Source organism: Salmo trutta, chromosome 21, assembly GCF_901001165.1.
Source record: "Salmo trutta chromosome 21, fSalTru1.1, whole genome shotgun sequence".
Lineage (NCBI taxonomy): Eukaryota > Metazoa > Chordata > Actinopteri > Salmoniformes > Salmonidae > Salmo > Salmo trutta.
In genome coordinates this window covers 9,809,814-9,822,480 of record NC_042977.1, presented here as the reverse complement: position 1 = coordinate 9,822,480, position 12,667 = coordinate 9,809,814, and the positions used below count along the sequence as shown (strand labels likewise).

General features: G+C 41.4%; 1 protein-coding gene across 2 annotated transcripts; it reads left to right on the top strand.

Moving 5' to 3' along the window:
- The first annotated feature begins 4,907 nt into the window (after positions 1-4,907).
- Positions 4,908-11,946, top strand: LOC115156631 (plasminogen activator inhibitor 1 RNA-binding protein). 2 transcript variants are annotated; one of them, XM_029704142.1, is made up of 9 exons: positions 4,908-5,292; positions 6,663-6,849; positions 7,177-7,317; positions 7,433-7,501; positions 7,648-7,725; positions 8,108-8,309; positions 8,828-8,881; positions 9,089-9,289; positions 10,238-11,946. In XM_029704142.1, the coding sequence occupies exons 1-9, from the start codon at positions 5,037-5,039 to the stop codon at positions 10,295-10,297; spliced, it is 1,248 nt and encodes a 415-aa protein (XP_029560002.1). In that variant the 5' UTR covers positions 4,908-5,036; the 3' UTR covers positions 10,298-11,946. The 2 variants fall into 2 exon arrangements, with proteins under 2 accessions (XP_029560002.1, XP_029560001.1); XM_029704141.1 differs by having other exon boundaries at positions 6,660-6,849.
- The last annotated feature ends 721 nt before the right edge of the window (positions 11,947-12,667 follow it).

Here is a 12,667-nt window from a genome sequence, read left to right as displayed (position 1 = left end):
CAGGATCGAGGAAAAGATGAACGGAGCAAAGTACAGAGAGATCCTTGATGAAAACCTGCTCCAGAGCGCTCAGGACCTCAGACTAGGGCGACGGTTCACCTTCCAACAGGACAACGACCCTAAGAACACAGCCAAATCAACGCAGGAGTGGCTTCGGGACAAGTCTCTGAATGTCCTTGAGGGGCCCAGCCAGAGCCCGGACTTGAACCCAATCGAACATCTCTGAAGAGACCTAAAAATAGCCGTGCAGCAACGCTCCCCATCGAACCTGACAGAGCTTGAGAGGATCTGAAGAGAAGAATGGGAGAAACTCCCCAAATACAGATGTGCAAAGATTGTAGCGTCATACCCAAGACGATTCAAGGCTGTAATTGCTGCCAAAGGTGCATCAACAAAGTACTGAGTTAAGGTTCTGAATACTTATGTAAATGTGATATTTTAATTAGCAAAAAAATCTAAAAACCTGTTTTTGCTTTGTGATTATGGGGAATTGTGTGTAGATTGAGGGGGAAAAATTATTTAATCAATTTTAGAATAAGGCTGTAACCGAACCAAATGTGGAAAAAGTCAAGGGGTCTGAATACTTTCTGAAAGCACTGTATATAAACGAAACTGTTTTATTCAGTGTGTTTTACTCCGTGTGAATGAAGAGAAATGGTATGCTCTGTATAAGTTGACCATAGCCATGAGGGACTAGTAGTGGTTTGAATAACGTCGCTCTATTTGTGTGAATACTCTATAGAATCAGCTGTATGCATTGACTTTTTATCAGCCACCATTTTCAATAGCCTCCCTAGTTGAGTAGAGGTTTCCCATTTTCAAGCACTTTATAATTTGATCTTGGTTAGTGTACGCTAGCTAGGCCACATGAGTGCTGTTCCTTTTGTGACTATAACAGGAACATGTACAGTAGGCACTCAAGTAGATAAAATATGGTTTAAAGATTATATTAAACAGAGACTGCAACTTGAATACTGAAATCCACTGAAAATACTGGAACACTAAAATGCTAAAACTGAAACTTTATTTATTTTTATTTTACTAGGCAAGTCAGTTAAGAACAAATTCTTATTTTCAATGACGGCCTAGGAACAGTGGGTTAACTGCCTTGTTCAGGGGCAGAACGACAGATTTGTACCTTGTCAGCTCGGGAATTCGAACTTGCAACTTTTCGGTTATTAGCCCAACGCTCTAACCACTAGGCTACCCTGCCGCCCCATGGTTAATGAACATTTGTTAATGTCTTAGAAAGGGACCATGCAGCCTGTACATTCCTGCTGATAACTCAAGGAGCTAAATGTGGTAGACTGTCAAGACCGTTTGTGAATTATCAAGCACAAATAGCAATACCTGACCAGAACTAGGCAAAGCATTCCTTTGTGTTTGGTTGGTAAGATGAAGAGTTGTGAGCTGTTGAACTTTTATTGAAATTAAAGTTTAAAATGAAAGATTTATTTGCATTATTTATGTGTAGCTTGTTTGAATGAAAAGTTGATCGATGCCACCACTCTTCAAGCTAATGCTGACTTTGGCTCAATTTCTGACATGTTCTTATCTGCAGTGCCTTTAGGAACTTTTTTCCACATTTTGTTGTGTTACAGCCTGAATTTAAAAATGACTAAATTTAGATATTTTGTCATACAATACCCTATAATGTCAAAGTGGAATTACGTTTATAGAAATGTTTACAAATTATTAAAAAATGAAAAGCTGAAATGTCTTGAGTCAATAAGTATTCAACCCCTTTTGTTATGGCAAGCCTAAATACGTTTGGAGTAAGATTTTGCTTAACAAGTCACTTAATAAGTTGCATGTGTGCAATAATAGTGTTGAACATGATTTTTTTAATGAATACCTCATCTCTGTACCCCACACGTTCAGTCGAGCAGTGAATTTCAAACAGATTGAACCACAAAGACCAGGGAGGTTTTTGAATGCCTCGCAAAGAAGGGCACCTATTGGTAGATGGGTAAAAAAAACAGACATTGAATATCCCTTTGAGCATGGTGAAGTTGTTAATTACACTTTGGATGGTGTATCAATACACCCAGTCACTTCAAATAATGTTTATTTTTTATTTTGTTTCTCTTTTTTTCCTCCCCAATTTGTAGTTAGTCTTGTCCCATCGCTGCAACTCTCCCATACGGACTAGGGAGAGGTGAAGGTTGAGAGCCATGTGTCCTCCGAAACACGACCCCGCTTCTTGACACAATGCCTGTTTATCCCAGAAGCCAGCCACACCAATGTGTCGGAGGAAACACCGTACACCTGGCGACCTTGTCAGCGTGCACTGCACCCTGCCCACCACAGGAGTCGCTAGAACGCGATGGGACAAGGACATCCCGGCCGGCCAAACCCTCCCCTAACCCAGATGATGCTGGGCCGGCTGCGACACAGCCTGGAATTTGCGATGCAGTGTCTTAGACCACTTCACCACTCGGGAGGCCCCAGTCACTACAAAGATACAGGCGTCCTTCCATGAGATTTCACCATGAGACCAATGGTGACTTGAAATCAGTTAGAGTTGAATGGGTGTGATAGGATAAAACTGACGATGGATCAACAACATTGTAATTACTCAACAATGCTAACCTAATTGACAGAATGAAAAATATTCCAAAACATGCATCCTGTTTGCAACAGGGCACTAAAGTAGTACTGCAAAAAATGTGTCCTGAACACAAAGTGTTGTGTTTGGGGCAAATCCAATACAACATATTACTGAGTACCACTCTCAACATTTTCAAGCATAATGGTGGCTGATTATGTCATGGGTATGCTTGTAATTGTTAAGGACTGGGGAGTTTTTCAGGATAAAACATCCACGGAATGGAGCACAGGCAAAATTCTGGAGGAAAACCTGGTTCTGTGCTTTCCACCAGACACTGGGAGATGAATTCGCCTTTCAGCAGGACAATAACCTAACACTTAAGGCCAAATCTACACTGTAGTTGCTTACCAAGAAGACAGTGAATCTTCCGGAGTGGCTGAGTTACAGTTTTGACATAAATCTACTTGAAACTCTATGGCAAGACCTCAAAATGGTTGTCTAGCAATGATTAACAACCAATTTGACAGAGCTTGAAGAATTTTGAAACTATTAATGGGCAAATGTTGCACAATCCAGGTGTGGAAAGCTCTTAGAAACTTACCCAGAAAGAATCACAGCAGTAATCGCTGCCAAAGGTGTTTCTACAAAGTATTGACCCGGGTGTGAATACTTATGTAAATGAGATATTTCTGTATTTCATTTTCAAGAAATTTGCAAAAATTCTAAAAACATGGTTTCACTTTGTCATTATAGGGTATTGTGTATAGATGTGTGAGAGAAAGCCAAAAATATTTTATCCATTTTTATTCAGGCTGTAACAATAAGTCAAGAGTTTGAATACTTTCTGAAGGCACAGTATGTAGTCAAAGTCTAACCATTGCCAATTGTATTTCAGTCTAAAATCAATATTGCCAAATTAGTGTTCAAATGGATATTTCATAGGTTGAATTGTTCAACAACAGGGCAGCAGCAGTTGGTCTTGTCTGTATTGCAGAGCATGTGAGCTGTGTAGGCCTAGTTTACTGGTGTAACAAAGACACCAGCCCTGTTTTTACCTGATACCTGTATTATGTTACACACACACACAGGTTGCTGTGGTGTGCTGTAGCCTTACAAACCATGATTTGGGTTATTTGGGTGGCGTGGTTTGCCTTAGGCCCACACCAATTATCTCAAGCCAGTTATATGTGTTCCTTTTATGTCACTTCATTCATAAAAGATGATGTGGTGATGGATAGTGTCACTCACACCAAATGTAACAGTGTTTTGAACAATGAGGCTAATATAAGAGTAATATCCCACTACTAAAATGGGTCTCAGGTAAAATGTGAGTCATATTGTACTGTAGGTCTAAAGAGAAATACAGTAGCACATAGGATATAATGCCAGTTCCAACATGACACGGATACTTCCAATAAGTTTATTGGTGCAAGATGCTTGTAAAGTCACCGATATCGTACATGGCACACATTTCATTGACACCACTTTAGGGCGTTATGAGGAGAGGCATTTGCTTGCCAAATTGCTTTGTCACAGTTGAGTCATGTGAGTGTCTTGCTCATGCGTTAAAACTCTGTAGTAGACTTATGTACAAACAAATAATATGATACCTTCTACAGGGGCTAAACTATTACAAAGATATCGTATTCATAGAATAGAAAATTATAAAAGCTAAATTAACTTGGCATCCAATATGTGACCTTGTCGCCAACAGCTGTGTTTGGCTGGATGGTTGAGTTCCCAAACTTCCCATTCTGATAGGTTACAGGGAAGTGCCTAGTCAGATCAAATCAACTCAAATTGTATTGGCCACACACATATTTAGCAGATGTTATTGCGGGTGTAGCGAAATGCTTGTAAATAGACAGCTGCATGACACTACCAGCTGTTCACAACATTTCCCTGCCTGCCCTCTACACACAAGTTTATTTTCTGCTTTTTATAAACCTATAAATCCTCCTTAATCTTTAGAACACACACAGAGAGAGCTGCTGTATATTGGGATATGGAAATGCTTCACTTGGAAAAAGGTCCCCTCTTCCCTCTCTCTCTCTACATTTCCTGAAAAGCATTAACTGCATATTGGGTAATTATTATTCTCTTCTAAACAATAAGGCAATAAAGATTTGTATTGGTCATCAGTATATTTCTTGTTGCCGACCTACAGTGCATAGGCATTTTGTTTTTGTCAATTAACGTAGCAATTATATTTCATGGCTAATGCGATATAGGAATAATTCAACAGTTATCACCTTCTGACACGTGAGAAAATGTGCATGTGTTTACAAACAGGATATTTGGACATCCTGCTTGGCAAGACAAGTACATAACCCCATATCATATGGCGCACTACTGAATGTCCCGGATATTCCTCACGCCGGAAGAGAAGGGGTACATTTCCCAGCCATCTTGTGGCAGTATCTAGCGAATTGTTCGCACCCAGCCTCGTAGAATCGGAGGTAAATCCCGCTGAAGGGGCGCCATCATGCCCGGACAACTGCAAGAAGGCTTCGGCTGCGTCGTAACGAATCGGTTTGACCAGCTATTGGATGATGAATCAGATCCGTTCGAGGTGTTAAAGGCGGCGGAGAACAAGAAGAAAGAGGCGGCCGCAGCTAGTGTCACCAAGTCTGCAGCCCAAGCTGCCAAGCAGCCCAAGAAAGAGTCACAGAAGGACAGGAAGAATCCGCTCCTTGACAAAAAAGATGAAACTCAGGCTCCGGTACCTCCGAAGAAAGAAGGTAAGGTTCACTCACAAATTGGTATTGCGTTTTTTTTTTATATTTCAAAACCTGCAAAAACCTAGCCAGCTTGGTAACAACAACAGCATGATGAGGGTCAACATGGTACCTGTCCTGTTGTAATGAATTTAGACGGCAACAGAACCCACTGCAAACATGCACATATCCAATGCATGATTATTGGACAGGTTAATCGTGCATTGGATATGTACTGTATATCACCCAACAGTACACTCAGGCTAACCTGTCGCAGAAATGAATTCCACCTGCAGGATGTGGATTGTTTGTGAATGATACTCCAGTGGTAGTTGCGCAGTAAAATGTGTTTGTCATGAAACAGCTCGAGTTTGGTGGGCATATATTTATATGAATTGGGTAACTTATTTCTTAGCTGAGCAACAAAGGTAGCTGGCTCGTCTAGGATTTGCGGGGCATGCTTGCTGCGCAGTTAGCTAACGTTAGCTATTCTTCAAAACAACACTGCTGCGACTAAACTGTAAAAACAAAAATCACGAGTTTAACGTCAAGGCCCGTGCGTTATCCTGCATGTGCACCATTAGGTAGGTAGCTAGCCAACCAAACTCCCATGTTGGTTGTTGTTGTTCCAGGATTTTGATAGAAACTGGCCAACACAGGTAGCAAACCTTGCACCGTTTTATTTCTCTAGTTAATGCATGGTTGGCACTGTTTATGTTGTCTGTTCAAACGGTTTATGCAGTAACGTGTGGCGACAGGCGTTGACTGAGCGTGCTGGCGTTTACCTTTGCAGGAGCGTTTCCATACAGATCGTGTTAGCTAGCTTGCTGAAGTAGTAGCCAAGTTACTAGGATTTCGTCTACGTGCATGTGCGCTGTATTCTTGTAAACAATTGATTTGGCCAGATGTCCTCAACTACACAAGTATAAATACCATGTCTAACATGCATTGAAAGAAGGCGTGTCTGCCTTGTGTCAAGAGTGCATGCTGTCAAAGTAATAAACCATGACAGGGCGTAGCTAACACTCCTCACCCTCATGAGATAGGTCATACCAGACGAAGCTGGTTAGCTAACACATTTGCTGACAACTGACCCATATTTCATGTTAAATGCTTCCTTGAATTTCCTCATGCAATTCGTCTCTAGTCTAGACACAGGTGCAGTATACCATTCTTGGTTGTATTATACTTTTTGGTTATACATTATTTGGCTCCAACACCCTTTATCAGGCCAAAACATGTTTTAATCAAAAGGTATTATTGATTTGAAATAGTGGTGAATGTTCATGGGATTTATCACTGCACAACCCTTTTCATTTGTCTCTGTAGTCATCTCTGGCCAGTGCTGAGTGATTGGCCACATCTAAAGCCTCCATGTGTTGTTGTGGTAGCAGTTATCAGGCGGGTGGGCCGGAGGCCGGACCAGCAGGGCCAGCCCGGCACCCAGGGCGGGCAGGGGGAGGGGCGGCCCACCGGTGACAGGAGGCCGGACAACAGGAGACCCCCACGCGAGCGCCGCTTCGACAAACCCCTTGAGGACAAGCCCGACGGTGGAGAAAGAGGAGAGTTCTCTGCAGACAAGTGAGTAATTGCTGTAGTAAAGGACAATGGTCAGCAATTTTTTTTTTTTTAATAATAATTGTTGGTAATGTAAATCTGGTTGTCTAGGGATTGTGGGATAGACGGATGTCTGGGACGCGCTGCATGCTTAAGTTTGTTACTTTTTAAGTGTCAGGTGGCACCAGACTTTGACTGGTGTAAAGGATTTTTCTTTTTTTAAGCCACAATTCAAATCATACCTATCCTTGCATGTTTTTTTTTTTAAACTTTCAATAAAGTATTATTCATAGGAGCAGCTCAGTACTATCTGCCCTTCTTAATGCAAAGTCTGTGTGTGTCCCTCATCAGGCCTCTAGGAGACCGGCCCCCCAGAGGGCGTGGTGGCAGCCGTGCTGGGCGTGGTGGACGGGGGCGGGGCATGGGCCGGGGCGACAGCTTCGACTCCCGCGGCAAACGGGATTTCGACAGACACAGCAGTGGCGACAAACCGTGAGTCATTTCTGCTCCGAGTCCTCAAAGGATTTTTTTGGGGGGAGGGGTTTGAGCTTCAGATGCCCTGTGACTAGTGATGGTGGCGCATTTGGTTTCATGTTTGTCTCAACAGTCAGAAATCCGAGGAGAAGCGTGGCGGGAGTGGTGTTCACAACCGGGGAAACCCCAAGGATGAAACGAGGTGGGTGTTCAAAAAATCAGAACCTATTTCCTTAAATGGAGACCGATCAGACCCATTATGTGTAGGCAAGGTCCTGGCTTTGTTGATATTGACTGGTGTCTGCTTTTGCCCCGGAGGGGATAAATAAGTTGAATTTCTGTTCCCAGTGTTGATGCCGAACAGACTACTGCCCCTGAGGAAACCCCTGAGGGAGTGGAACACCCCCCTGCTGACTCTGAGAATAAGTGAGTACCCTCCTGGGGCAGTTGTCCAGTTAACCCCACACACCACAGTGCAAAACACCCCAGGACTGCTGCTCTGACTGAAACGGGACAACCAACTCATTTCTCTCCTTTTTCATTTAACCTTTATTTTTACAGGTCAAATTAAATTTTTGCAAGGAAAACCTATTCTTGGAGTTAACATCACTGTACCGGTTCACTAGGGTGCTCCATTCATACTGCTTCATTCAGTCTGATCTCAACGTTCAATTCATCACATGGTCCACGACGCAAGTAGCACTACAGTCAATCTAGAAGAAATCTAAAACGACAAACCCAATTTGAAAGCTAACAGACAATGGCTGGTAATAGCTTGCGGTGACAGATGCATCTCCGTTTCTTCCAGGGAGAACGAAGTCGAGGAACCTAAGGAGGAGGGCCCCAAGGAGATGACCCTGGACGAATGGAAGGCCATGCAGGACAAGGAGCGCGCCAAGGTGGAGTTTAACATCCGCAAGCCCAACGAGGGCGCCGACAGCAAGTGGAACAAGGGCTATGTGCTGCACAAGTCCAAGAGCGAAGATGTCAGCGACGAAAAGCCTAAAGATGTAAGTGACACAAACTGTGCCAAATGTTTGCTTATCTATCGCTGTCATGTATATTTTGTTTTGCCATTGTATTTAGTTGTATTTTTAACATTTCATATTTTTTTCAACCCTATATTTGAGCAAAGTACGTGTTATTTAGATTTAAGGATGTGACTGAATCGATCAAATCATTTGTTTTCATTTCAAATCTATTTGAAGTCAAAACATCCTACAGATATACTCTACTCAAGTAATATTGGTGAATGTTCAAGAAGTGTAGGATTAGCTGTACTGTTGCGTTTCAAGTTTGGAAAGGAGTTGCAATTAGAAAAGTTTGATTCTTATTGACTGATCAATGCTAAAGAAGTATGCACATCTTTAAGGTATTGATTCCTTCTTGTATTGTTTATGTATTAGCCACCAAAAGTGCTGATATAAACCAGATCGTAATGCAAACCAGCTAAAAACCCTCCCCATGAGGCTATGTCATTACAAAAGTGCTTGGTCTTATTGTTGGCCCTTTCTCTTGGATGTTGCAGAAACCAGCTGTGATTGATACTCCGGAGATTGAAGACATGACCCCCTTGTTCAAGGTACCTGTTTCATATATTCAACCCTATACAATTCTGATTAAACAAGCCTTCATCTACACATGCATACACATTGGCATAGCAGTTAAATTATGTCAAACAGTAGTTAGCATGTTGGCTTTTTGAGTTTACATGGTTGCATGAGTGGACTCCGTCTAAATGTTAAACTCTAGCTCTGACTAAATGTAAACAAAGTCAAATCTCCATCAGGGCAACCCTGACGAAATCGGCCCGGACCACCACTTCCGCAAGCCCGCCAACGACATCACAGCCCAGCTGGAGATCAACTTTGGAGACCTGGGCCGCCCTGGGCGCGGGCGCGGGGGAGCCCGTGGAGGAAGGGGAGGCCGCGGTGGAGGAGGCGGCCGATCCGACCGTCCGGTTCGCACAGGGGGAGTTCGACCCGAAAAGGTAACGCTAATTGAGGCTGTTGTAACTGACCACAAATGGTTGTAAATAATGATCACAAAAGGCTATGGTTACTAGGGCCCTATAAAATCAGTTTTATTTTTGGCCTGATTCCGTGAAATATTTTCTCAAGTCCCATTTTTCAGGTTTACGGTTTTCCCAGTTTTTTTTAGGTTCTCTCTCAAACTCGCACTTGTTGATTTAATAAATGGATGTTCTGTTCTAAGTTCACAACAATGCTTAAACCACATCAAGAGACCACGTTTGAGGTCTGGGAAAAATATAATAAATTTAGATTTTGGGGTGTTAAACTTAATGCAAGTGAGCACCAGCAAGAGTCCATTGTTTGATTAGCAGTCTTTCTGTAGTGCTCCTGTGATTTTAGAGTTTGCAAAACAAATTACCGCTGATGCAAATAATCACAATATCATTCTGCCAAGTAGGCATAGGGTACTTTTGTAGTCAACATTTAATTGAGATGGTTTTTGGGAAAGCCTATCCATCTCTAACAGAAGGTTATTATTAGCATCATCGCTAACGGCTACATGAAGTGTAGACACACCGACAGGAGCATTCCTGTAAGAATCCCTAACGTATTTTGTTCATGTCTGATGATTAACTTGGGCTAATGTAATGCATTTCTGAATAGTTGGTTTTTCTACAAAATTCAATACATTTTTGAATATTGTTGATTTCCGGTTTAATGTCTGGATTCCGTGACTCCGTCTGCATTCTCCGCAACGCAGCTTGTAAAGGACCCTAGGTTACTGACCACAGAAAGCTGTTTTCACTGACCACGAAGTGAAATTCTGTGCTGAAGTTGACTAATTATTGTTTTGAACTGTTGTTCATCTATAATCTCCCAACTGCAAAACATTTTCTCCCTACTGAACATGACCCAGTATTCTCTGAGCTTTTCTAAATGCATTATTTTTCTCTCTTGGTCCCCAGCCAGGTGGAGTGTCTGTTCCCAACGTTGACGACCCAGAGGCCTTCCCAGCCCTGGCCTAAGACTTCAGCATCGCCACCAGCCCGCCCCGTCAGCGCCTCCAACCCCCTCCTATGAGGCTTGCATGCTTACAACTTCAAGTATATGAGGAGAGAAAAAAGAAAGGAAATGATTTTAACGACGAAAAGAAGACAGTCATCCATACCATTCACAGCTGAGGACTGAAATTTTAACCTGTTTTGAAAGGACTGATAAAAAGACAAAAAAAAGAGGAAAAATTACTTCTCTTGTTACACTGAAGCAAGTTATTGGTAGAAGTTTTGTATTTAGAGACAAGATAGCAGGGATGTTTTCATATATTATTTGTTTTTTTCAGAGATTATGCGTATATACTTCATGGATATTTTTTTTGTATTGCTGCTTGAATATATGCATTTCCAAGATTTTGTGTGTGTGTGTGGGTGGACCTCCTTAGGCTTTGGCTGGCTTTCCTCATGACTTTACCTGAATATTTTGTGGTCATCTTAGACAAGCTTTTATTTTGAAGGGGTGACTTTTAAGTCATGCATTACTCAGATGTTAAACTTAAAATACATTTTAGTACCTTTGTACTAAATCTATGAACTGTGTTTTTAAAAGTAGTGACTCCTTAAGTGTAATGTTTCTGCTTGTTATGCAGTGAAAGTTGAGGCCTCTGGTTTCCTTTTATTTTCCTATTGATAGCTTGGCTCTTATTTTTCTGGTGAACCAGTGGTTGGTGTGTTTTATCCCTGGTCCAGATGTTACTACCTGTGTCTTTAGGGCAGCCATGGCCCAAATGTGTATCTAGGCTGGTCCTTGTAGGTTGTACAGGCTATACTATTAGTAACCTTAAGACCACTATGTGAATATATTGTATTTTGTTTGTGTGTGTGTGTGTGTGAGAGAAAGTGTAATTGCGTTGAATGTGAACAATAATTACTTAAACACTTGAAGTACTCCCCTGCCACGAACTTGACATTCTCCAGGAACGTGACCAGAAGTTCAAAAGCAGCTCGGTTTGGCCTGAAGTAGTTTTTATTTCTGAGAACATAGAAACGACTATCTAGGTAAGATTGTGGACATATCTTGCAATTAGAGTATTTGATAAATGTAGTATTTGTAGTCCTATCTTTTAGAGTTTGCAAAGCACTTGTTCCTATCAGCACCAGAACTCTGAAGTAAAGACCCTTTTTTTCTCTCTTGTGATCATCTTTGCTGTTATTTTTGCATTTTGTTATCATTACTACAGCAGCACTACTGCATAATTTGTCTGAAAGAAATGGGCCGTTCAATGTGGAGCAATCGAGTGCTACAGAATGTATGACTGCTAATCGTGCTTGTAGTCATCTGTGTCTTGCATTTCCAGGCTAGGTTTTATTGTACCGAAGTATGTATACTTCACACATTGGGTTTGAGGAAGGGGTACATTTGACTATTTTAAATGACTGAAAGCTTTATATTCCAATGCTCTGGAAAGACTTGCTGGTAATACAGGGACACAGGTGACTGGAGCAAATCCTTTTGTAGGACTGTTTGAGCCATTTGACGGTAGACTTTTCTGCAAACATCCCTGTTCTAATAAATTGCTTAGAGGTGGTAAATGTATTCTGGCAGTGAGTTGTGTGAGATCATTACTGCGACTTTTAAAAAGAACACTTTAAAAAAAAAAGAAGTGCTTTTCTATACTCAAGCTGTGTGTGATTTTTCTTGGAGGGGGATTATTTCAATGTTATGTCATAACACATTTTAAAGGCCCACTGCAGTCAAAATGTGATTTTTTTTTTTTTTTTTTTCCCCCTGTGTTTTTATATATTTCTACTCTGAGGTTGGAATAATACTGTGAAATTGTGAACATTATGATAATGCCCCTTTTGGTGTAAAGAGCTGTTTTGAAAAGACTGCATGAAAATTCTGCCTGTTTTGGTGGGATGGAGTTTTGGCCTGCCTGGTGACAACACCAGGCGGTAAATGAGTGAATAGACCAATAAGAAAAAGTTCCAAACCTTTCTGCCAATAACAGCTAGTTTTCAGTTTCCCCTCCCTCCTCAGACCACTCCCAGACAGTCCTAGCTAAATTCTTGTTTGAGGAATAACTAAGAAGCTATTTATTTATTTATTTTTAACCATTTTAATTGCAAAGAATCACAGTAAGGTACTTAATTGTTACCCAGTAATGATTTTATATTGAGAGAAAAACATCTGCATTGGACCTTTAAAATTTGATGAAGGATTCAAGTGTTATACTATTGGAAATCACAACACACGCAAGATGATGCCAACCATAGATTACATAAATGTTCAATTTCTTAGGCCAGGCAGGCTTTCCTTATGACATGGAATATTAATATGAAAACCTGGTTTTAATGTCTATGATGAAAATATGGGAGTGTGGGCGCGTTCGAGCGGATCAC